The sequence below is a fragment of the Cavia porcellus genome, unplaced genomic scaffold, assembly GCF_034190915.1.
Source record: "Cavia porcellus strain 051 isolate PalLab524CR breed Dunkin Hartley unplaced genomic scaffold, mCavPor4.1 scaffold_20, whole genome shotgun sequence".
In the NCBI taxonomy this organism is placed as follows: Eukaryota; Metazoa; Chordata; class Mammalia; order Rodentia; family Caviidae; genus Cavia; species Cavia porcellus.
Window position 1 is genome coordinate 11,186,787 of NW_026947503.1, and position 27,124 is coordinate 11,213,910.

The window sequence follows — 27,124 nt, forward strand, 5'->3', positions numbered from 1 at the left end:
TGAGCTTTTATTTAAATAGCTTTATGTTGGTCTTTCTTCTTTTTGTCCAGATTTTCAGATACACTGAAACTCTCCACAGTGGACATCTTCACTCTGAAGATAACACACACAGCAAGTGGGCTGCAGGACTGCTTTTACTCTATTCTTCACGCTGCCGCCCACAGGGATGTTAGGGCTGCTGTCACTAGGATGAGTTTTTATCTTCTGAATGACAAACTGTCTTTAAAGGGTGATAGCAGCCCATGTGGGGTTACCTTGAAGTCCTTGGGTTGGCACAATGCACTAAACAGGTTAGTATAAGGGTAAGCCTAACAGTTTCAAAGACCTGGATTGAATTGAATGTGGGTTCATCTTCAAACCTTTGAAGATAAGAGCAAATATTCTTACTGTTGCTAACCTGAGAGAAATGTTTTTTTACAGAAAGTAAAACTCCAGGATTTTTACTATCTGTTAGAAATACTGAGAGCAGAAAAGAAATTTTAACTTATTCACTGTATTTTTGAAGGAATTATTAATAGATTTTTACCAGTTTTAGTTATCCTAGCTTAGAAATTATTTTTCACAAAAGTAAATAATCAAGATAAGACATAAATGAAACACTGAATGTTTATTCCTATTCCTATTATAAGTGAGTTGAAACGTTAGAGAATTGAGTAATAGATTTGGTACACCTACCATAGGTTGGTTTATATTGTTTTGCTTTTGTTCTCAAGTAAATTAACTCATTTTTCTCATTAGTCTGAATTTCACGACAATGATTTCCATGTGTCAGTCCTTTAATAGTTATTGGAAAGAGACTAGCTTGTCAGTTTAGCACATTTAACTGGTTGTAGATGGTTACATTTGCAACAAGACAGATAAGCAACCACTGTACCCGGTTTTTCATTTTAATCTTCATGTGACTTTAGTGTAAAGTATATAATTTTATTGAACATAAAGCATGCAATTAAAAAAAAAAAAAAGCTAGGTTAAATGAGTTTCCAAAATGTGAGCTTTAGTTATCCTTTAGCAATTGGTCCTTTCCCGTGATGTGCCACGGATGGCTAGTACTGCTTTGTGTGAGAGCTGATGACTAAATTTTCAGGATTTTTGAAAGTTAATTTTTAAGTTATTTTTAAAAATTATAATTTACAATTAAATTATTTGAAAATAAAGATAATGAATATGAAAACATTATTCTCTAGTTGTTTTGTAATATTTTACTGTGAGTTTTATAGAAATACTATATACTGGTGTGCTCCTGATCTTCTCTTTCCAACTCCATATTACATTGTAGTTTGATACTGGCTTAGTGGGGTATTTAAAGGTGCAAATCAGTGAACAACAAATCAGCACTCTAGTCCCTAGCCAATTGTTAAATGTCAACCTATTACTTTTAAATATTCTTATCAACTGAGGATGTATAAACTCTGTAGTCTCAATAAATTTGATATATTTGTTTGTTAAAAAAACAATTTTATGGTAAAATCTAGGAATGTATATTAAAACCATAGAAATAGTCTGCAAAACTACATTAAGACAAAGACTCTTTGTCTATGTAGATCGGTGGAAGTCCTTAGAGCAATTCAGCTGCCTAATAGCAGTACCTGTATGTGACTTCACATTTTTATAGTGGGTTTATCCTGTGACTGACATGAGTAAAGAGTAGAGTGGGTTTTTTTTTTTTTTATTAGTGCATATTAGCTATGCAGACCAGTATGTTTTATTTTGTTATTTATACCTGCATGTAACATACTTGGATCACTCTCCCACTCACTATCTGCTGTCCTTGTACTCTCTCTCAAAGTCTTTCTTTTCTCTAATATCTCCTTTCTACTTTCTGGTCATTTCAGAGTGTGTGTGTTTTATACACAGTCAGCTTTCCATATCCATAGATAGTAGGTCTCTTTTCATGGATTCAACCAAATGAGAATTGAAAATGCTATGATAAAAACCCCACATCTATACTGAACAGAAATTTTTTTTCCTTATTACTTTATCTAAACTATGTAGTGTGGAAACTCCTTACGTAGTATTTACATTGTATTAGCTCTTATAAATTCTCTAAAAGTCACATATATACAAAAGGATGTGCTTAAATTATATGGAAATACTTCACATAATATGGAAATGCTGTGCTTAAGATCAAAGTCTTGAGCATCTGCACATTTTGCTATCTGTAGAAAGTCTTGGAACAAACCCTCCATGGATGAGAGACAACTATATTTTTTTCTTTTTTATTTGGTTTATAAGGTCAATATATGTAGAACAGATACTGTTGCATAATATATATATATTACACATGTTTTTGCTATAGTATGTTTTACTAAGGAGTGTATCAGTATATCACAGAATACACCTTGTTCAGAAAATTTAAATATTTTTACTCCCCAAAATAGTGTGCATAGAGGTGTATGTTTATGTATGCGTGTGTATAACGTATATAGGTATATAAAAGATATGAGACTTTCAGAAATTTTTGTTTTGTTTTACTCAGTTGAAGGAATGTCATGTTTTGACCAGTTAGCTAGGCAACACTTAAAGCAAAAAAATGGTTAGAGTGAAAATTTCCTGTAAATTATGACTAAATTATTGAAATAACTTTTTTATAAGCTTAGTTTAAAATTTTGTGTATTATATAAAAGTATTTCAAATTATATTATTCTAGATAAAACAGTATAAAGAAGCATGATTATACTGGTGTGAATGATTTTATATTTTCAAGCTAGCATATTTTAGATTTTTTCTATCAGTAAATATATTTTGTGAGTAATTAAAATATATCTAAATGTATCTATATACATATATCTCTATATATCTATACATCTCTAAATGAAAGTCCCCCAAAAGAAATTCATTTAGAAGTAAATATATATAGCAATAATTCTGTCCTTGCCAAGATAGTTTTTAAAATTTTCCTCTTAGGTCATTTAAACAATGGACTTCCAAAATAAAAACTCTTACATTTTTAAGTAATTAAGAAAAAATGTGATAGCCAGGGCTCAGTAGCATTGTACAGTAGAGGTGTCTACAGTGTTCGTAAGTCATTTCCTATTGATTTTTGCATGCTTAAAACCTCTCTGCCTCTTTTCTATGAGAAGTTCTATTGTCGTTATCTTTATCATTTTTCATCTGGACTCCAGAATGACTAGCCAGTTGGTTTTATAGTTTCTGTTTCTATCCTTGTGCTATTCCTTATATTGCTTTCTGAACACTCTTTAAGTGCTTATCGCCTGTGGAATCCTCTCACTCCAGACCATGAACCCTATAGCAGTGGTAGCAAACCTATAGTAAATCTATTCGTGCTGCAGCAGATTGTTTGTGTTCTTGAAAGCTCTAAAAGGTTTGCCATCACTGTCGTATAGCACAGTTCAGAAACCCCTTTCTGATCTGGTACTTGATTACTTCTTTAGTTGAATATCTCACCTCTAACACGCACAGCAGTATTATGAAGTATGTATGTATTACAGTTTTATGAAACTGTTTGACAGTCTAGGGGAGTGGTGGCAAACTTATGGCATGGTGCTGAAGCCAGCTGTTTTTCCTCACTGCAGGCTTTAAAATGTTCACAGTCACTGTTCTGGGGTGTGTACTTTTGCTTTATATTTTTTCGCCTTTGTGTTGTTAATTCCCTAACCATTCTGTAAATATTCATCTTTGAGCTTAGAATCCCCATTTTTTCCTCTGTAATGTATTCTAGAATTACCACAGTAATTGTCATGTGGCTGACCTGCAACCCATAATTGTTAAAGTTACTTAAATATGTCTTTACTGCTCATGTGCCTGAGTTTATTGTATTCTTATGTCTTCACATATCCAATATGGCACAATGTACAATTCACTCCTGATAAGTAAAGATTGGATAGGTTTGAGAGATCAAGCTGGGTACTTGATGAATTCCTATCCATATATCCCTGTCAAATGACTGTGTATCGTCAACATGAGTAGTTCTTTTTAAGGATGATCATTCTGTCTAAGAAGTGTGGTTAATAACAAGTTCTTTTGAACCTCTACCTAGTCATTTCTACCTATGAGTCTATCTTTTAGCCACACTTGGAATAAATCCTAATTTTATTCATATGTGACAGCTTATATGTTATAACTATAATTTCTTTTCTACTTTGCTCAGACTCTAAATTCTTTCAGTTACTTCAGACTTCTCACTTGTCAATAGTGTTTTAGAGCTCCCTCTCTGATTCAGGCGTTATGCTTTATGAGGAATGGTGGTATGGACTGAAAAGGATTGTAGAAAACGGCTATTGCCTCCCTTTTTTAGTGCTTTTCCATCACTGCACGAGCATTACCTATTAGATGCTAGGCCCTAGTAGAATATTTAGCAATAAGCAAAACTGATAAAGTCCTTGTTTTTATGGAACTTGCAGTGAAGGCAGTTAAAAGTATAACAAACGCTGAGAATGCTCTCAAGGGGAAGTCTGTTAGGAAGCTATATAGTGGGGTACCTGATTCACCTTGGTGGAGAGAGTTATTTATGGCTAAAGTTTAATCCAAGGCACAAAGGGTAAGATCAAAGTCTTGAGCATCTGCACATTTTGCTATCTGTAGAAAGTCTTGGAACAAACCCTCCGTGGATGAGAGACAACTGTATTTTTTTCTTTTTTATTTGGTTTATAGCAAGCAAGATGGAGGCTGAAAACATGCCAAGCACAATGATAAGGCTTTAAGTTAGTATAGTGTTTTTTAGCAAATGAAAGAAAGATAATTATACTTGGATATAAAGAATTTGGGAACTGATTGTAAAACAAGGCTGCAGAGGTGATATTTTAATTTTCTGTTGTTAGAATCATCCTTTCATCTGTCCTTTTGAAATATTTTTCTAATGTCAATTTTCATAATATGACACTTGTTATCTCTGCTGCCTGTCATTTTGGGAAGGTATGAATTTTAAATAAAGACAAAAGAATAATAATGGCAGTACCCTATCACATCCTAGAAATATAATATAGCCATGGTGTTGGACTGTTTATATTAGCTTTTATGTTGTAATGGTAGCCATATAACCATAGGAAAAATCACTTAACTATATCTGAGCTTTATCAGTTTTGAAATAGAGCTACCAATTGTATGAAGATTGAAAAAAAATTTTAAGTTCTTAGCACAAAGTCTGGCATAGTTCAGTGCTCAATAAATGTTGGATTTTATGTTAAGTAATATCAGTGCTCTTACGTTTTGATATAGTTGCCTTTATTTTTAAAAATAAAAGCATTACAGATAAATCTCTTATGCTTCTATTCCTGATTATCTTTTTTAAAAGCCTAACATTTCCAAATTATTCTTTTTCATATCTACCAGTTTCTAGTTCTCTTATATCATTTTCTTTTAAGAATCTCAGAAAATTGCTGGGTGTGGTGACATACTCTTGTAATCCTAGTACTTGGGAGACTGAGACAGGAGGATCACCATAAGCTTGAGGCCAGCATAGGCTTTATATTGAATTCAAGGCCAGCCTAGACTACATAGTGAGACTCTTGTCTTTAAAAAAAGAAAACCCACAAATTTGATTTGTACCCTTTTCTTTGAACTTACAAAGCTATTCATTCCTATGTCTATTTTCAGTGTTGTTCTTGTCACAATTGTGATGGTATCTTTGCAATATTTTTTCTCCTTCACCTTATTATCTTACTTTTTCTACTTGGTCAGAAGTAGGTTTGAAATACTGTTTTTTCTTTCTTTTCTTTTCTTTTTTTTTTAAATTCAGTGAAACATGACAATTCTGGCATAAAGAAGCAACTTTTTCAGGTCAGTTAGAGGAAATTATTTTTCTCTTTCGCATTCATTTATCAATTTTTCTGCATTTGGCATTTTATCGTTTATGTTATTTATCACTTCCAGTTTTATTAGTTAATTGGTCACTTGTTTTCTCCATTACAGGCCTGGGTTGTTAGTGATTGGAAGGATACCCTGTTTTCTTCACTTGTGCATTTTCATATGGCCTCTAGAATAGCATCTAAAAAATAGTATGATCTTGAGAAATGTGTTGAATATTTATATCCATGATGAACAGTGGTATATATCTTAAAGAGCTAGAAATCATGATTACTGTCTTCCTTATCATAGATTTTTACAGGTACTTCCTGCTTGCACTGAAGATGAGAAACTGCTAATAGATATTGTACATTTTTTAAAGACGTTAATGAAAGAACAAGCTAGAAGTCCACCAGTTGAACTTCTAAGTTGGATTCTGGAATTACTCCTTAGACATGTAAGTGTTAAAGAATTTGAATTTTTGGCTTGAGAACCAGTTTATTTGTAGAAATCATTTATGCGAAAGGATTGTATTTATCTTGATAGTTTTCATCTAACAATGAATACCCCATAACAACATGGCCTTCTATTTGACTGTGGCTGTGTTTTTAAAATTCTACAGAGTAAATGATATATCACTTCTGGTATTTAACAGAACTTGTTCTGTATGTGAGCTGTCTGCTGCATGTATTTTTAAGTGAAGATCAGTCAGGATGCTAGGAGGGGGTCAATAAGGCGGAGAGGGAGGCAGTAAACACAGGAGGAAGAAGGAGGGTATATTATTGGAAACAGTAAAACAGTGCTCGGAATTTAATTAACATTCATTGGACTATTTACTCTTCTAATTCCCACTATCCTCAGATTTTTAGCTGTTCGAAGAAACTTTCTGTGAACTCAGGAAGCTAAAAGAAACTTGTTAAGAACTAAGGAAGCTAGCTTAGTTTCTGTTGTTTGACCATCTGTGTGTTTATTTCAAATACCATATGAATTTAATTAACAAAGATAAATCTGCACAAGTAAAGAGTTAGAACAAAAAACTTAACCTGATGTAGTACTGACAGATAATGGACTTTATAAGGGAGCATTCTGTTTTATGGTAACACCTTTGCAAAGCTTACAGAGGTGGTTTGGTATAAAAAGGCAAAATACTATGAGTTGAAAGTTAGAGCTTTTAATGGATATGAATATTTGCATGAATAGAACTTACTGCGATGTTTATTGTAAACTTATGTAACTAGGGACTGCTTTATTCATAATCACATGCCCACATGTACCATAGTGTCTTGCACATAGTGAAGTCTTAATAAACATTAGTTGAGTAATAAACATTTGGCATTATAAAGCTATGCGGTTGATTACAAGAATCATAAGCTTAATTTCATAACCTTTTAGGATACACTAAAAAAGATCCATATGGAGTATGCTCAAGTTTATACATACAACTATATTTACAAACTAAGTTCCTGGAATTATACCTGCTTTATCACATTGCAGAGACCTGTGGTATATGTGCATGTGTGTGTTTTGCTTTGGTGGTTTTATAAGTATGAAACTTACTTGAGTGAGGTGAAGATATTTTATTTGGAGCTCCTTTGTTATTCTTTTTGTGGATTGTGCCTTGCTGGCCTTGCTGGTTCTGCTCATATTTGGAATTGTTAGTATTCTATTTCTGTTGTATATTTACATATATAAATTATAGAGGAGCTCTTTATAAATCAGGGAGATTAACTCTATGGTATGAATTATAGATATTTTCTACTTGTCATTTATCTTCTCACTGTGCTTCTGTTTGGACTTAATTATTTTGAATCTTTTTATCTCCTGACATTATTATATTGTTTTTGCTTTTCATATTTTTTAATATTTACATTATATTATATGACCTTAATTTTCATATTTAGTCATACACAAGTCATATAGGTGAATGTGCACGTGTGTGTCATGTGTGTGTGTGTATGAAAACTGATCTTTTTTAACCAGGTCAGTCATCACAGTCATTACCACCTGCCATCATACCTTTGCTTACTGTAGACTAACGCTTCCACCTATATGTCAGCTATAGTTTTCAAGGCAGTTTTCTGGAGTGATTTTTTCACATTATATCATGCGACTCATCTTCTCAAAATCTCTGTGAAGTTCCTCTCATTCAAATTAAATTGCAGAGTGCTTACTGTAGCCTAGCAGGCTCTACTTGAGTTTGATTCTGAATATCCTTCTGACCTCTTCTGCCCCTGCACCCACCCATTCTGTTCTGTCCACATTGGACTCTTAGCTGTTTTTCAGACATGGCACTCACAACTGCCTGAGTGCCCTTACATTTCCTTTTCTCTGTAGCATGTTCTGCCCCTAGATATCTACAAGAAGGAATGAAAATTATAAAGGTTTAAATTTTAAAAATGTATTACAAAGAAGATACATTGTCACTAATCATTCTCAAAATACTCCTCACTTTGATCATTTTACGCCGTTCTTGCTACTTACTGAAGCCTCTTTCATAAGATTCCTTGTGAGGTGTAATCAGAAGTATAGTGAATGCTGCGCCCAAATGCTATCCATTGCAGAGATCAGTTTGTAAAAGCATTATGATGCATTGTCATCTACCTTATTCACTGGATCTGGAACCTGTGACTGCCAACTGTTCTCTAAAGTCGAAAGAACCATGAAAAATAAACATATTGATTGAGGACAGTAAGATAATCACAGTGACACAACTAACAACCCTCCAAATGAAAACTTACTGAAATTATCGAAATGAGAGAGGTGTGTTTTGAAGGGGATTAAGGCAGAGTATCTTTTAATGTAACTTGATCACACTCATGTAGCTGATGTCCACATAATTCTATGTTCTGTTCAAATGTTACTTAATAGAGAAGCCTTCTCTGACGGTTGCATTTAATATATCAGTACCCTTTATGTCATTTTTCTTAATTGTACTTATGCCACCCTGTATTGGTGCACTTTTCCCATTGTTGGGACAAAATATCTGCACCTGCAACTCATAGGACAGATTATTTGACTCATCATTTCAGTCCATGCATGGTGGCTTCAGAATAGAAACATAGGGGCAGCAGGGCCTGGCAGAGGAATGTTGCTCATGGTGAGACGGTGGAAGAGCCAGAGGGAGAGAGAAACGCTCCAAAAAAATTGGTGATGTTTTGGGTTGTGATGCTTCCTGCTTTACTTTTGTTTCCCGTGGTTACTTTTGCTATTCTGGTTCTCTTCTGTTTCCATATGAAGTTTTGAATTGTTGTCTTATCAGTAGTATTATTTGTAGATTTGTCCTATTCCGAGTGTTATTTTTTCACTCTGTTCCTTTGCTGCATCAAAGTTTTTTAGTTTGATGTAACTCCATTTTTCTCCTTTTATTTATTGCTTATACTTTTAGAGTTATATCTTAAAAATTATTACCTGACCAATATCATATGGGGCTGTGTTGTCTTTTACTAAACTTATAGTTTCAAGTATTGTGTTTTAAGTCTCCATTTTGAGTTAATTATTGTAGCTCATGTGAGATAAGCTTCTAATTTTATTCTTCTGTATGTGAATATTCAGTTATTGAAGATACTGGCCATTCTGTACTGTGGGTTTTGGAAATCATGGTGGAAAATCAGTTGACTACAAATGTTGATTTACTCCTGGGCTATTTATTCTTTTCCACTGGTTTGTATCAATTACTAGTCTTAGTGAGATGGAGTTTTACTCTGCAGTTTAGGCTGGCCTTGAACTCACTTTGTTCCCCAGCCTGACCTCAAACTTGCCGTAATCCTTTTGCCTCAGCTTCCTGAGTGCTGGGATTTTAGGCATGTACCACCACACCCAGTTTGTAGTATATTATAAAATCACATGTAATGATTAGGATTGCTACAATTACCTGGGACCTTAGGTCATTCCATATGAAATTTAGAATTTTCTTTTAATTTCACTTTGTTTAATTTCTCTTCATAATATGTAGAGCTTATAGCTTTTACCCTGAGCTGTATCCATAACCCTTTATATTTAATTTTGAGACAGGGTGTTAATAAATTGGCTTGGTTGGATTGAATTTGGATCATCCTGCCTCAACCTCCTACAGTGCTGGGATTACAGACAGATGTGTGTTACCAACCTGGTTTATTTTGTCTATTTTGATGAAAATGTCATTTGAATTTTGTTAGAGGTTGTATAGAATCTATAAATCATTTTGAGTAGTATCGCTATTTTGGCAATATTATTTTCCTAGGTATTATTTTTTATATTTACTTTAAATTGAATTATTATCTTGATTTCTTTATTTTTGTACAAAACCAGTTGTGATATTTGAATGCTGATTTTTGTATTCTGAAACTTTACTGAACTTATTAGTTCTTAATGATATTTATTTATTTATTGTACAGGTTTTAGTATTCCCTGTATATAGGATCATGTTGTTTACAAATGGGTAGTTTAATTTCTTCCTTTCCAATTTGAATGTCTTTCATTCTATTCTTCGTCTAGTTGCTTTGGCTAGGATTTTAGCAGTGTGTTGAGTATAAATGATCAGAATGGACTGTTCTTGTCTTGTTCCTGATTTTAAAAAGCTTTCATATGTTCATCATTGAGTATGTTAGCACCAAAACACTTGTAACAAATGGCATTTATTGAATTGTAGCCTTTTTATATCTAATCATTGAGACATTTTGTTATAAAAAGAAATTGAATTTTGTCAAATGCATTTGCTGCATCTCTTCTGTTTTCATGAGGTTTTCCCCTTCATTCTGTTACTATGTTGTATCTCATTTATGTATTTGCATATATTGAACAATCTGCATGCCTGAATGTGTCCTTACATATGATGAATCTCATTTAGTCATAGTGAATGATCCTTTTTGCATACTATTGGATGTCATTTGTTAATATTTTGCTAAGACTTTTTGCATTTATTTTCATCAGAGATGATATTATCCTGTGATTTCCTTTTATTGTCCTTGCCTTCCTTTGGTAGATCAGGAAGACTGGCCTCATGAACTGAGGTTAGAAGTGTTTCCTCTTCAGGTTTTTGAACAGTTTGAAAGCTTTGTTATTAGTTCTTCTTGAAACATTTGGTAGAATTCTGCAATGAAACCAATCAGATACGGGTTTCTTCTTTGTTGGGAGACTTACTGTTATTAATTTAATCTCCTTTTTTATTTTTACTTCAATCATAATTTGGTCTTGGTAAAATGTATATAGTCATCTATTTTTTTAGGTTATCTTATGCTAGGTGTGTAGTTATTTATAATAGTGTCTTATTATACTCTGTGTTTCTGGAAGGCATTTACAATGTTTGCTGTTTCATTTCTCAGTTATTTGAATTGTCTTTTTGTTTCTTAGTCTAGTTTGTATTTTCAAGAAATGAACTGATCTTTTCTATAGTTTTTCTTATCTCTATTTTATTCAGTTTTTACTTTGATATTTATTATTTTCTGCCTTTTAGTAACTTTAGGCTAATTTCTTTTCCAGTTTTTTAAGGTATAGTATTAGATTGAGACCTTTTTATTATAGGTGTTACTGGATTAACTTCCTCCTTATGCATACGCTAAGCTTTGCTTCATTCAGTGTCCATTTTTTTTTTTTTTTTAAATTTTGGTCTCTAGGTTTTTTAAATTATCCTTTCAATGTTGTTTAGGGCCATGTTGCTTAATTTCTATGTGTTTGAGAATTTCCTAAAATTCTTACCGTTTTCTGTGGTTTCATACCGTTGTGATTGGAGAAGACAATGAATATGATTTAAGTCTTAAGATCTTTCAAACATACATTTAAATGACTTTGAATTTTCTAGTATGACTGGTAATATATGTTTTATAATTTATTTATAATTATAAAATTAATCTTAAATTCTAATATAGTTGTAGTATATTGGTCTGTATATAGTTCTGCATACTCAAGGTAATTTTAAAGATTTTTTGATAAATTAAATTTACTTATTTGACTTTATATGCTGTCAAGCCTTTCTTTGGTAAGTTTTTAGTTTATGTTCTCATTTATTACTAGTACTAGTGGTATGTATTAGTACTAATACTTTGAAGAGTAAGCCAAATTGGCTTAAGCTTTTGGTATCAGGTGACTTTATTCTACATCATGCTTTAAAATTAAATTAATAAGTGTTAGGTAATAGCCAGTATTCAGGATAAAGAAATCTTAAGCAAGCAACCAAAATAAAATGCCTTTTAAAGTTTATTTGACATGGTTAAAATAAGTGACAAATTATTTAAACTTGTCAGTGAAATTAGCATTTAAAATTGTTTTGAAATAGAGACATGTGAAAAGATATGCAAAAATTATGGTAGTGAAAAGTGAGAAAGTTAGAAGTGCTAATAGGAAGTGAAAAAGTCAGCTGACATCTGGGGCAAAGATTTAGGAATGAAATCTCTGAAAATTCTATTCATGCGTTTGAAGAAAGCATTTATTTATTACCAATATAATTCTTAGACACTTTTGGAATTTATAGTCCTACTATTTTGTATTTTATATAATGATAATTTTTAAATATAAAAAACAACCAAGTAGTGCTTTAATTGAATACCATTCTTATCAGAATGAGTTTTCTGATAGAAATTCATAAAGATGAGGGTTTTTTTTTGTTCCTTTCCCATTTCCAAAAGAAGGAGGATGGAGAAAGGAAGAGGATATAAAAAGAATTAAGATGTGTCATATATATGTACCAAATACCCACAAGTAGTCATTATGTGTCACAAACATGTAATAATAAAATTAAACAGTGTCTCTTGCGCCTTCCTCAAGGATACTCTGAACCACCTTCATTTGAGAGGCCTTCATCTAGGAAGCTTATCTTTGCTACGTGGGTATAAATGTTTACCTTAATATATATTATAATTCATGTTAGTGATTTGTCAGCCGTTGTGGTGTTCCACATATCATGGCAGAGATGTTTGGGATTAATGAGCTTCACTGCTGTGCATTGCAGTAAGCACATTTTGTATTATCTGAAATGTAACCACTTCTCCTTGGGTTAGAAATCTGATATAAGTAATTCTGTCCTTGACACATTATATTTTAGTTTTATTAAAAGATCTTGATGTTGTCTTAAAAAATGAGACTATAATTTTCTTTCTTTCTTCGGTGAGGCTAGTTAGGACTACATACTCTATGTCTCTTTCTTGGCTGCCTTTCACATAACAGGCTCATGTGCTATCAGAGTTCATAGATGGCACTGTACATTCTTCTGTGTGAATGGAGGTAAAATTGACTCTGATGAGTGATAACAGTGTATGCATAAAGAAAGAGAGCCATCATTATAGGAATTGTTTTTTGGAGGTCAACAGTGACAAGGTGATGTTTCAAGTAGTTGGTTTAAAATTAGGATTGAGTACTAATGTCTAAAGATCAAAACTTCTGGTGTGATTAATTATTTAAGATCAATAGGCATCAGTAGAGAAGTCTCTTCTGTTCCTGTTGTACTTAAGGGATGGTAATTCATCCCAAATTTTAGAAGTGGTGCTGCTGAGGTTCACTGAAAGTTAATGCAAACATGTGAATTGAAGATACAAAGGGGAAAAGTCTCAATAGCATACAAGCAGAAACAAATCGGTAATACAATGAGATTCTTTGGAAGAATTTTTATTTTAGATACACACTTACTGTTATCAGCATACTAATGGTAGTTTCCACTTAATTTTTATCTGTGAGAATTAATAACTCATTATAGTTGAAATATATTGTGCCAAACTGGGTTTTTTTAAATCTTAGTATAAACACCTTATTTCGTTAATATTTGTGGGAGTGAAAAGGTATGTGAATGTAAGTCTGCCTTTGATTATTTAGGGCTAGGTACTACACAGAATTTACTGTCATAATGTATTTTGACTGTTTTATTCAGATGTGAAGCATAGATTTGGCAGTTGTATTTTATGTAGTTTTAACTGATCCATAGGTATTTCTTGGTCAACAGAAACATTGGGAAAAATATTACTCAGATAAAAATATATTGAAATACATTAAAAGCAAACCATCCCTACCCATTGCTTTCCAAATGTTCCGAACTATACTATTTATGCTTGTGTGTAATTTATTGAAGTATATCTACTTGTAATATGCAAATTTTCTTTCATTTCTATATTTCTTTTCTCTAAAAGATACATAATTACTTTTGAGGTTTTTCTTTTACATGAAGGATTTTGTAACAGTGATTTAGATTTCATCTCTCTTTTTATGTCATTATATGTACTACTGATGACACAGTACTGAGGATGGTATCGAGTTAGGTGTAGTGGTGCACACCTGTAATCCAAACTTTCTGGGAGGCTGATTTAGGAGGATCACACATTGGAGGATCAGATGTTGGAGCCCAGCTGGGCCACTTAGTAACTCTGAGAGTCTATCTCAAAATAAAAAGGGGCTGGGGATACAGCTCAGTGGAAAGGCAGAGGGTTAAATCTTCAGTAACAGAAAAAAAGGCAGTAAGGGTGAATTATTAACTAGCTTTAGAGTATGATGTTTCTTGCTCTTCCTCAGTGACTTACCCTCTTTATAGGTCATTGTAATGCCAAAGTGAAAATGAAATGCTTTTAATTTAATCAAAAATTAAATGAAATTTTGTTCTGTCTTTTCAGAATGCCTACTGTGATTACTAAATATTCTGCATATCTGTTAATCCCTCTGTTTTGTTAGAAATAATCCTTTTATGTGTCTTAGTAACCGTTTTTTAAGTTGGAAAAACAGGACAAATTTTATAGAAGGCTGATTTTATTTGCTTAATAGCCTATTAGATAGGCAAAAAATATAACATTGATAATCCTCAGTATTGGCGTGGGTGCTTGTCGACATTTTTACTTCATGCTCAGTTAAGGGCATTACTATACTTTTTGCAGGGATGATTTGGCAACATATAGTAAAGAAGTTAAAATCATTATTGTGATTTGATTTAGATTTCCTTGTTCTGAATTTGTAGATAAGACATAATTGAATTGATGAAACTATTTCTTGTAGCTCAATGAAATTATAAATCATTTATTATCTAGTAGACAGTAATATAATTTTTCTAGATGATAATCCAATATTAAACTAAGGTTTTTGATGAAATATTTGTAATAACACTAAATAGAAGTAAATAGTTATATTTCTATTTATTTTTTGGAAACAGAGTCTCAACCTGTAATTTAGGTGGGTTTTAACCTGCCTGTGTAGCCTAGGCTGGCCTTAGACTGGCCTTAGACTCAAGGTGATCCCCCTGACTCGGCTGGAATTACAGGCATACACCAGCACACTCTTCAGAAAATAATTTTAATAACAAAGTGTTTCACTCAGTGTCGCTGTTTTCTTTTAGGGACTCTACTACCCCATAAAATTATCATATATTCATTTTATTTATTTTATAATCTTTGTATTTTTATTACTACACATTAATTTTACAAAATATGGATAATACCATGGCAATTTTCATACATGGATTGGTCATATCTATTTCCCCATTGTCTTAACTGTAAACTCTTCTTTCTCTCTACTTACTGTTCTCTTCTTCTTGTCTAACAGTCTTATCTTCCATGTCTTTTTTTTTTTTTGAGATTCCATATGTTAGATAAAACATGTAATACATGTCTGCATTTGGCGCATTTCACTTAACATAATGATCTTCAGTTCTGTTCTTTTTCCTGCAACACAAAGATTTCTTTTTTCTGTATGGCTGAGTAATACTCCATACTGTGTATATACTACATAATTCTTTGTCCATTCATTCTTATATTGGCACCTGGGCTGATTCCATGTCTTGCTATTATGACTTTTGCTTAAGAGAATATGGATAATGGAACTCTGTGTAGTATAGTGACTTTAATTCCTTTGAGTATAACTGGTAGTTCATATAATAGTTCTACTATTAGCTTTTTGAGGAGTCTCCATACTGATTTACATGGTGGATAACTGTACTCATTTACATTCCTAGCAGAAACCTACAAATGTTCCTTTACCCCTGCACCAGCGTTTTTTTTTTTTACCCTGTTTTTTCTTTTGTCTCTTTCTTTTTTTCCCATTATTCTTGATGATAGGCCGTCTCACTGGGTAAGATGGAATCTCATTGTAGTTTTGATTTGCATTGTCTGGATGATTAAAGATATTGAACACTTTATTACATAATAACTTGCCATTTGGGTTTCTTCTTTTGCAAAATGTCTACTTGGCTCATTTGCCTATCTTTGATTATGGATTTTCGAGTTCTTTATGTACTTTGAATAGTAATCTCCTTTCAGAAGAGGAGCTGGTGAATATTTTTCTCCCATTCTGTGGGCAGTCTCTTCACTATAGTATTTCCTTTGTTGTGCAGAAGCTCCTTGATTTACCGCAGTTATGTTTGTCAACTCTTGTTTCCTGAGCTGGTGAACCGCTGTACAGGAAGTCATTGTCAGTGCCTGTGACTTTAAATGTTTTACTTCTGTGTACTATTAGCTCACACTTTCAAAGTGTCAGGTGTTGTATTTAGGTCTCCAATCCACTTGGAATTGATTTTTAGTTCTTTTTTTATTTCCCCCTTTCCTGTGTCCTCCATTCCACCTCTCTTCCCTTCCTTATTTACAAAGCTGTGTTCCCCCTCATTTTTGCTTTTTCCTTCGTTCCTTTCTGTCCATCCCCCTTTCTCTTTCTTTTTGAGCAATTTTTTTCCTATGTCAGAGTATGTATTATACATTTTGGTTCTTATTTACACTTGCAGCTTCTTATGCCAGTTTCTTACACATATGTACATGTGCATCTGATTTATTTCAGTTTGAGTATGGCCTCAAGATTCATCCATTTAACTATAAATGTCTCGAGTTTTTCCTTATTGATGTTGAGTAGTACTCCATTGTATTCAGAACCCCCCTTTTATCCATTCATCAGTTGATGGGCATTTGAGCTGTTTCCAAGAGTTAAGCTATTACAATCTCTGCTGCTATCAACATGGGGTGTGTATTTTATGCCTGTGATATGATACTTTTAATTCTGTTGGGAAGATACCCAGAAAGGGATCAGCTGGGTTCTAGTTTAATTTTTAGAGAAAGCTCCACAGATTTCCACAGTGACTGCACCAGCCTACACTGGTGCAGATGGATTCATTTTTACCCTGTAACCTCACCAGTATTTGTTATTGATTGGTTTCTTGATGATAGTCACTCTTTCTGGAATGAGATGAAATCTCAGCATTGCATTAATTTGCATCTCTCAAATGATCATGATGTTGAGCATTCTTTCATGCATTTATTTGCTATCTGTATTTCTTCTGAGAAGTGTCTATTCATTTCATTTATGAATTGGGTTTTTAAATTTGAAGGTTTGATTTTTTTCAATTTTTTATGTGCTTCAAATATTAGTCTTTTGTCTGAAGAAAAAGTAGCTAAGATTTTTTCTGCTCTGTGAGTTGTCTTTTTTCTCTGTTGGTGAATTCTTTAGCAGTGCAAAAGCTTTTTAATAAAATGAGATCCCAGTTGTCAAGTCTTTATAGTATTTCCTGTGCCATTAGGGTTTTCTTTATGAAGTCTTTCCCTATCCTAGTCTTCAAGAGTTCTACGTATTTTCTCTTCCAGATTTAGTTTTTGTTTTAATTTTCAGATCTTTGATCCATTTCAATTTTACTTTAGTGTATGGTGATAGACATGGCCTAGTCTTTGACATGTGGAAAGTCAGTTTTATCAGCACCATTTAATAAAGAGGTTTTCTTCCAGTGAACATATTTGGCCCCTTTGTCAAAGATAAGGTGGCTGAGTATGTTTTTAGTTGTGTCTAACCTTCTACTCTGTTCTACTCATCCTCAGGTCTTTTTTTTTTTTCCAGTACCATGCTGTTTTTATTACAGAAGCCTTGTAGTATAATTTCAAGTCAGGGATTGTGATGCCTCCTGCCTTACCTTTGTTGCCCAGAATTACTTTTCCTGTTCTAAGTCTCTTTTGGTTCCAAATGAATTTTAGGAATGTTTTCTCTAGTTCTGTGAGGTATATCATGGTATTTTGATCAGGACTGCATTAAGTCTATATAACAATTTTGGGAGTATGGCCATTTTCACCATGTTGGTTCTTTCTACCCAACAGTAAGGAACATCTTTCCAATTTCTGATATCCTCTACCATCTCCTTTTTCAGAGTATTATAATCTTCAATGTACAGATTTCTTACTTCTTTTGTTAGATTGATTCCTAAGCATTTCAGTTTTTTTGGATGCTATTATAAAGGGCATGGCTTTCCTAATTTCTCTCTGAATTTTTTATTTGTTTACTGAAAACCTGTTGAGTTTTGACTGTTACTTTTGTGTCTATCTATGCTACTGAATTTGGATATTATTTTGGTGAAGTTTTTGGGATCTTCTGTGTAGAGTATCATGTTACGAACATGTTGATTTCCTACAAATCCAGTACTGATTTTGTTTAGCCATGAACAGTGCAGGTTATTCAGAGGTGATTTCCCTAAATTGGTTTTCTGTTTAATAAAGGTGTCTGGCTGGAAATGTGTGTTTGCCTCATGATAGCACTGAGATGGCACATGGGCTGACACTACCCGTCGCCAACAGCCACAACTGAGCCTAGAGGAGAGGACCCAGAGACTGGGCCTAAGATATGAAATAAAGTCTCTGCTGAGGCCTGTGTGACTCCAGAGAAAATTCTTTCCCAGAATTGACTACAAAACAGATAACACATTCACTACAACCTGAATCTGGCTGTTGTGTTCCTTTCTAAAAAATGCTTTGTTCCATGTTTTGCAGACTTTATCTGTCGGATGCACTTGTCTAGCACTTCCAGCTGCAATCCCTTCACCATGTTCCTCAATGGAAGTATGATCAATAAATACCAAGGTTCCGGCTGCCCTGTGGCCTTTTTTCCTGTGAACACTGGCCAACCCCTAGATCCGCAATGCATTGCTATTTGTCTCTTGCTCTTTCTTTTTGCCATGCACTGTAACAGCTCTCAGGAAATTGGGGACTCACTGCAGGGATCCTCAATATTATCTCATCTGCAGATAATGATAATTTAATTTCTTCCTTTCCTATCCTTGAGTTTTTGATTTGATTTATAGAGCTTCTTATTACCAAGATTTCTGTTTGGTTCTTTTTTACAATCTCTGTTCATTGAATTGCTCCTTCTCATGTATTGTCGTCCTCAGTTTATTTAGCTGTTTATTTATGTCTTCTTCGAAGTCCTTGATAAAAGTCAAACTTGAATTCTTTGTCCAGAATTTCATCCATTTTGATCTGTTTGAAATCAGTTACTGAAGAGTTACGAAGCTTTGGAGTAGTCATATTGCCTTGTTAGTGATTTTCTTGTATGTCCATGTTGAGATTTACACTTCTATCAGGATGGATATATCTTCCACTTTTATCTGGGGCTCATGACTTGAATCTCCATGTTACTTATAGAGGAGAAAGCAAACTTTGGTAATAGTGACAACAGAAGACAAACCAGATACTGAAATACAGTGAAAACTAATTAAAGCAAGAGCTCTACCACCAGTAGTTGCAGAAAAAGTACAATAATAAGATGGAATAAGCTAAGGCTTATGTTTGCGGTTTTCCTCACAGCCCCCCCCCCAAAATCAGGCCTGCGTTGGCATTGCAGACTGCTTCATATTTTCTCTGTGTTGTCTTTCTGTATTTTCATGCTTCTTAACTTTTCTGTCCTCTTTTTTTCAGAGGTATTTCTTTCTGGAATATAATTTATCCTTTCTAATTCAGAACTCTTCTCAGTCTCATAATAACATGAAAGAGACGAGTATTCCACCATTTTATTCAGAGGTCATAGAGGCACTTTAAGATGCTTATTGTGTGCCCCCTGCACACCCAGCCTGCACTGTAGAAAACCTGACTTCTCCTTTTTGAGTGATTGGTGTGAATTTAGTATCAGATTTATTTGTATAATTATAATTCTCGACTTACAGAAATGGAAAGGATATAATGTGTACCAGTGTGGATCCCTCTGAGGGATGATTATATATGATTTTTATTTCTTGTTATGATTCTGTTTTCCTCAGTTTTGTATAATAGATTTACTTTCTTTCTGTTGAGGTAACATAGTAAGCAACTTTTTCAGTTTAGTCTATTAATGCAATTATAGACTAAATGTACTGGTTAAAGTAATTAACCTAGTTAATGTAGAGAAGTTTGCAACAAAAACCTTTATCGGAAACAGCACACAATTCAATTAGAGTTTGAGTACATTTTTTATAAATTTCATTTTTTAGAATCCAAACCCACTCTTAGACCTGCTGGTTCTGACAGAGTCACAAACACCAGAAGAAACTGATGACATCCGGACAGCTGTGAGACAACAACTGCAGAAAGAACTGATTTCTCTCTTCAATACCTTGCTGCTCTGTTTCAAGGCAGTTACTGACAGGTACCAGTTGTATTATAAAGATTGGGAACAACTACACTGAACCCAGTTTTCTTCTCATTTTTTTACTGCTTTACTTCCCCTTTCTTTAAAAGTAAGATAACAATGTGTAAGTACTAATGAGTTATAATTAGTCTATGTTTTATTTGAATATCTAGTATAGACTGGATGTACCTGTTCAATCAGTACTCACGTGCACACACACACACAGTACTGGGGAGAAAGATGAAGTGTCTCCTTTTCCTCTGCTCTCATCTGCAGCAGCACAGAAGACTTTTGATGTCAGATATGTGCATTTTCCCTCAGAAACAAGCCCTCAGTTCTGTAACAGTGTATGACAGTTGGGTGTTGGCCAATTCAAATGATTTCTGATGTTCTGGACCTTTTATTGTTTGGAAGTTTTGATTATTGTGCCATAGGCCTATTCAGATTTTCTCTTTTGTTTTTTAGTTTGAATATTTTTGATAATTTGTTGGTTTCTCACTTGTTGGTATATAAATTGTTTGTGGTGTACCCTTATAGTCCTTTTTAATTCTATAAGGTCAATAGTGGTTTCCTTACTTTCATTTAAGGTAGTAATTTGAGAGATTTCTTTTTTGCTTTGTCGGTCTAGCTGTAGATTTATCAGTTTTACTAATGTCTGCGATCCAGCTTTTTGTTTATTTTTCTCTTTTCTGTATTTCATTAATTTCTGCTCTAAATTTTGTTATTTTCTTCTATAATTTTGTAGTTTAGTTTTTTTCTTGTTTCTTTAAGATATAAAGTTGGGATATTGATTTTAGATTTTTTGATACAGTTGTTTGTAATATAAATATCTTTCTAGTCACTGCTTTCATTTTATTCCCTAGGTTTTGGTATATTGTGCTTTCATTTTAATTTTTTTCAAGCTGTTTCCTTAGTGATTTTTTCTATGACCCATTTGCTATATAAGAATTTCTTAAATTGTGGACATTTATGAATTTTGCTGTTTTCTTCTGTTAATTTCATTATGTGTGGTTAAATTATCTGCCCAAAACATCTCACCTCTCAGGCTTCTTTTCAGTGAGCTTTTAGGCTAGTCTATTTTTGGCTCTTATTAGTTGCTTCACAGAGTAGATAAAGCTCTTACCAATATGTGTCTTGACACATGTTCCCCAGCACTGGATTTAATCCAGGATGAGTTTCAGATTAGATGAGATAAAGGCAGGCGTCTTTAAAAATATATAGATTTTTATTAAAACATGTTTGCAGTACAAAGCAGTTACATTCATCATGGAGAATGGTTATATGTATATAACACATCTTAAAATTCTTTTTACTTCTCTTTCCTTTTCCCTCAGTCCCTCCTAAATCCCTTTTCAATTTATAAAAGATGTGTCTCTTTGGTTCCTATTATGCATCCCTTATTTCTCCTTTAAATTATTTGTACAGTAGGTTTCTCATGTAAAAGAAAGCGTGGTTTTTATACTTGTGTGTCTGATTTATGTCCCTTAACATTTTGGTCTGAAGGTAATCCATTTTTATGAATGACTCAAATTTATCTTTCCTTATGGCTAAGTTTAGTTCACCATTGTGCAAATATATCATATTTTCTGTATTCATTCATTTGGTGATCAGATTTCCTAAGAGTAACACTTTGTGGTACACAGAAACACATTTTTCCTCATCTTGTGCTTTCTGCTAGAAATCAAGACTTGATCTCGAATATATATGACATTTGAAAGGAGCTACATAATGAGAACATGAGGAGTGGCAAAGAGACAAGTACTTTGCAAATACATTCCATATTGAAAATAATTTGGGATAAAGAGATATGTACAGTGGTACCTTGGTCACAAGCTTTTTTTTTTTGTTTGTTTGTTTTTTTTTTTGTCTTTTTCATTTTTTTTATCAGTACCGGGGATCGAACTCACGACCGCCTGCTAGCAAGGCAGGTGCTTATGCCGCTGAGCTAAATCCCCAGCCCTCTTGGTCACAAGCTTAATTTGTTCTGTGACTTATACAGACAAGTTTATGTTTGTGTGGGTAAGGTAACCGCAGTCCTGTTTGTCACCCAATTCAAAGTTTGCATACAAAAACAAAATTTTACCAAACACTTTTGTTTGTGAACTAAATGGTTTGCACACAAAAGGGTTTGTGAACCAAGGTACCACTCTATAAATAAAATAGGTAAGTAAGTAAAGACGAAAGAAGGAAATGGCATGTGTTTATTTCTGATAATTTCATTTTTTTCTTTGGAGCTTCAGAAAGGTTTGCAGAAACCTGAGAAGGAATTGGTAAAAGGTATGCTAGGGTTTATATGAGCTTACAGGTAGACAATTGGAGTGCCACCAATCCCTTTGGTTTAATTTTCTTTCTGAAGTCATTAAGGTGAGAGGAGTTGTGAGAATGATTTGTTTAGGTATGTTGAATGTTAAAAAACCAGCAAAAACTTTTTAACAGTATTAATTAAATTCATTTTTTCTATTGAACTATAAGATCAATTTAAATAAGTAATATTTAGTATCTGTGTTACTAAAATTATTTAAAAGTAGCTGGATATTGAGTATATAAAATTATGATTCTAAAAATCATATACTATACCTGATGGATAGATGATAATGTAGTCAGTTATCATTTTCTGAGTCCAATTATCTAAAAAATGAAATTTGAGATTTTATTCAGTAGTTTGTTATATAAATATTATCTTCTCTGAATTTGAACTCATGGTGAGCTGCTTACTTTTAGGAATTATGTTTTCTAATAGAAAATTATTCTCTGGATCTATTTCTGACTGTTTGCTTAATTATATGTTAAACTTGTTTAACCTTCTTTTTTCCTTTTAGTTTTCCATGTAAATGGCACTATAGTCAATTAAAAATCAAAGTTTTTCCTGATACTAAATGCCCTAAATATAGTTTTACTGTGTACCAACTGAACTCAAAGGTTGTTCAGTTTTTGTTTCAACTGTTTATTTCACTATTGGGTGGCAACACCCATAACTGTTTATATATTTTTTTCATGTAATTGTTAGTTATATTTAACATTACATACCTTAGTCAATACTTTTGTTATGTTTCCCATGAAAAGTCTTGTTTACAGAGAGAATATTTTCTGCTGTTTTTCTGGTTCATACTTCTACTATGTCATAACTTTCTACAGCCAATAAAATAGTTCTTTCAGCCCATTATGCTTGCTGTCTGATTGATTTTCTTCCTTTTACGTGCCTAGGAAATGCTTGGAACTTTTTTACGTCTTCCAAACACAGCTGAGTCTGAAACTGCTCCAGTGTTTGAGGGTCACAGATGCTCCTCATTTTTATGGCCTGCCTTCCCTGGAGCGGACTCTGAGAGGGATGGCTCACCTCACTGCATTTCCAGGATGGAGCTCACACTCTCCTTCCACAAAGCCACTTGAAATTTGCATGAAGTATTTGTCAGGTCTTCTGGAGGTAAATAAAATAAAAGCAACAACTCCTTGAATAATAGCTGTTTACTTCCTACTAATTGTATTCGTTATACACCATGCATGAGTGCATTATATCTTATTGTATTTACAGTTATTATACAATAATTACATAGCTCATCATAATGGTTAAATATATTAAAAATATGTAAGATTACACTCTTATTTTCAAGAAACACTAAAGCTTATATCTAAATCTCTTCATTAGGATAATTTGTTTATTTGCAATTTTTTATCCATTTATTTTGGTTAATCTTTTTAATTGTGAATATAGCACATATTCAGAAAATACACCAAACATAAATATGAAGCTCAATGAATTATCACGTAGGGAGCACTCATGTAATTACCCTATCTAGAAAAAGAGAATAGCTGGCTCCCTAGCAGCATTCATCGTATTCCTCTTGTTCTCTGCTTCTTTTCAAATGGCAGTTATTTTGATTAGTTTTGGCATTCAACATCCTGGCATTTCTTGATAGTTTGATAACTTTGAGTTGTGTCTATAGTGTATGTGAAATAATTTGATTTTAAAAATTGAATAAATAGAATCATACGTCTGGGCTGGTTTGTTTCAGCATGCTATGACATTCATTTTGTTACCTGTAGGTATAGAAAGCTATAGGAGTTAGTTGGATTTCATTTGGGTGACATTTGATATACTGCAATGTTGAAATACATTTAATTTTTCTTTCAGTTTAGGGCAGTTTTGGGTACTCCTGTTAGAAACATTTTTATCTTTTAATGAAAATGAGTGTATCTATTTTGAAATTTTATTTTCTAAATCTTAATGCATAAAACACTCAATATTTATATATTGGTCATGATTTTAATTTTAAAACAAAGGCCCTTAATTTTTACCTATTGATTAAATCCAGTGACAAAGCTGTGCAGGATTCAGGCCCATAGTTCTTATTTTTGAAGATTGTAAATTGTGAATTTGTGTTTTGAATAGATCTAGAATTATTTAGAATTTTTGTTTGTTTTGGTTTTAGTTATAATTTTCTGGAATGTAAGAAGATTTTATTAAAATTTCAAACTTATCCTAAAATTATTCATCAGCGTCTGCTGAATCTGTAGTTGCTGTCATTCCAGACGTTAATTATTCCTTTCTTCATGTTCTCGCGTGATGTCACTGGTGGTTGTATGTTTTATTAGTTTTAATCAAAGAATGAACCATTGGTTTTATTGACCTTCTTTTAGATGTTTTCCCATACTAATTTATGCATAAATTTATTCTTTGTCTTTTTGTTTAATTGGTGGCTCCTTTTGTAAAATTTTTATGTGGGGTCTTAATTAAATATTTTTCCCTCAAATGTACTTTCAGCTCTAATTGCCTTATAAATATGGCCTTAATTATATTCCAATATGCTGTGTTTTTATCATACTTTCATCATCATTTAATTCAAAATATTTTCAATGTGATGCGATAAATATAACAATCACATGGCTGTGTGTAGTCCTGCAGGAGAGCTTTGCTACAGTGCACTCGCAGTCTTGCATGCATGCAGCAGGGCCAAATGGACAAGATTTAGCTGCAGCCGCTCTAAAGGTGACAGAATTTCCTGTAACCATTTTGAAATGTGAGAACATGGGAGGCTTTTGCAGAATTTCCAGTAGTAGTTTGATTCTAATTCACCTGACTACGAGAAGTCTGGCATGAATCTGTTACATTGCTTCCTAGGTCAGATGAAGTAGGTATTGTATCTCTGCCCCACTTGCTTAGGGTACAGCTGCATTTGTAAAACTACTTCATGACAACACAGTACAGGCTTCTCAGCAACGGAGTACTCTTCGTCTGCCTTGTACTCATCTGGCTCCTTTGTACCAGTATCACTTTGTGCAGAGGTACTTGGGGCAGCACCTCTGTCTACTTTTGCTTTGCCATTACATAACCTGTCTAATCTAAAATGGTTTATTGTTCTTTAGAGGTCAAATTTACCAGTCTTATTTTTCCTTAAAAGCTCTGATAACTTTCAAGCGTCAATAACTGATAGAGATTAGAATCATTAATTGGATTAGGACTTTTGGAAAGACTCACAAAGAGACAATGTGTAGTTATGTTTTGAAAAATGAACAAATCGGTGGGTAGTAATGGGCATTTTAGACCTAACATGTGTTGACCAAGTTGCATCTGTAGCCTCCTGCTCCTTCCTGTGCTGCAGGTTCCTACTTGCCATTGCAGTCTGTGCCTACCTCCAGTCTGTACCCACCAAAGCAATCTAGATTTCTTTTTCCTAGGTGCAAGAGACTGTTAATTTTGCATTTTGAGTATTATTTCCATTTTTATTTTTTCTAGTGTCTCTGAATTTTTTATTATATTTATCAACTCTTTCAAAAGCTTTTTAAAAAGACTTTCACATAGTTTCATCTCTTTTATAGGTGTTAATCACTGCACAGAGTTCCGTAGAGGAGCTAATGTATTCACTTTCCTTTAATAAGCCTTTGCTTTTTCATACTTAGATAGTAAATAACATTTAACTGATCTTTTATGTTAAGTGTATGTGAAAATTTGTGAATGTCACTTTCATGTAATACCTTATCTTTTTAAAAATGCACTGTATTTTTATTTTATGTGTGCTCTGTTGAACACATAAGCTTGAAAGCTTATGAGAATCATCTTTAAAAAATTCACACTATTCTATGGCTACCTTATCTGTTTAACAGTGATTTTTACGTGGTGCTGAATGGTGAATCATTTAATTAATGTATCTTTTATATATTTTAGAATTAGTATATAATTTGCATAACCTTGGTAATGTAACATAAATGTATTTAAATGGTATGTATTTTATTAATTTGCATCTTTCAACTGACCAATGATATGGAACATTTTTTTCATGTATTGTGTTTTATTTTTGTGCTTTCATTATTGATCTTGTGTTTGTATTTTCAATAATAATTATACTTCAGAGTATTTTGATTTTTCCAAAAATGCATTTTTGTAAGACTAAATATAGTTAGCTGTACTACAAAATTTAACGTGACTTTTATAATAGCTTCTTTAATAAATTTATATTTTCTTAAATAATTATAAATAGTGAAAAAATATACTATTAATGCAGTAATTAATTGTGCCATGCTGCAAGATGTATGTAATATTGAAAAGATATATTAAAGATCTAACTATGTTTATAAAGACAGATCTAGTGCATTTAAAATATTGCTCAACTTTGTATTACCTAACTTATAGAATAATTGGTTGAAATGTGATTTATAAATATCCCATTTGTACATCTTTTGTGGAGCACATCTTTTGAAAAATGACCTTTATCTATTTTTAGATCAGATGTACAGTTGTAATTGAAAGAGAAGTTAAATATTGTTTATATTTAGGAACAATCAGAAGTACTTTTTAAAAAATTATATGTATAAACGGAGTCTGGATTACAGCTGTATTTCAAATATTAGAAATAAATTGAATTAGGAAAACAAAACAAAAATAAACCAAAAACATAGATTAACATTAATGACTAATATGGAAGTATTTTGAGGTCATTAAAAGCATGGAGATTTTGGGTGAATGAATTGTATTAGTGCGGATAACAAGAAATTTTGACTGTTTTGTGACCTAAAAATAGTTAGCATTCTTTTTCTTAATCTTTTACTACTTACAAGTGACGTTTTGTCTCACTGATTTTATGTGGTGACAAAATATGAGTTT

At 32.9% G+C, this 27,124-nt stretch overlaps 1 protein-coding gene across 5 annotated transcripts in view; it reads left to right on the forward strand.

Annotated features, from left to right (window-relative positions):
* Nucleotides 1–27,124, forward strand: part of Rttn (rotatin) — a 182,362-nt gene that overhangs the window by 63,270 nt on the left and 91,968 nt on the right. For all 5 annotated transcript variants that reach the window (XR_010041369.1, XM_003466520.5, XM_063231469.1 and 2 more), the window contains 4 exons: nucleotides 51–290; nucleotides 6,055–6,199; nucleotides 19,889–20,043; nucleotides 23,230–23,449. Coding sequence is in view for 4 of the 5 variants with exons in the window: in XM_003466520.5 (XP_003466568.2) it covers nucleotides 51–290; nucleotides 6,055–6,199; nucleotides 19,889–20,043; nucleotides 23,230–23,449 (760 nt within the window). In the remaining variant the exon portion in view is untranslated. The remainder of the gene's footprint in view (nucleotides 1–50; nucleotides 291–6,054; nucleotides 6,200–19,888; nucleotides 20,044–23,229; nucleotides 23,450–27,124) is intronic.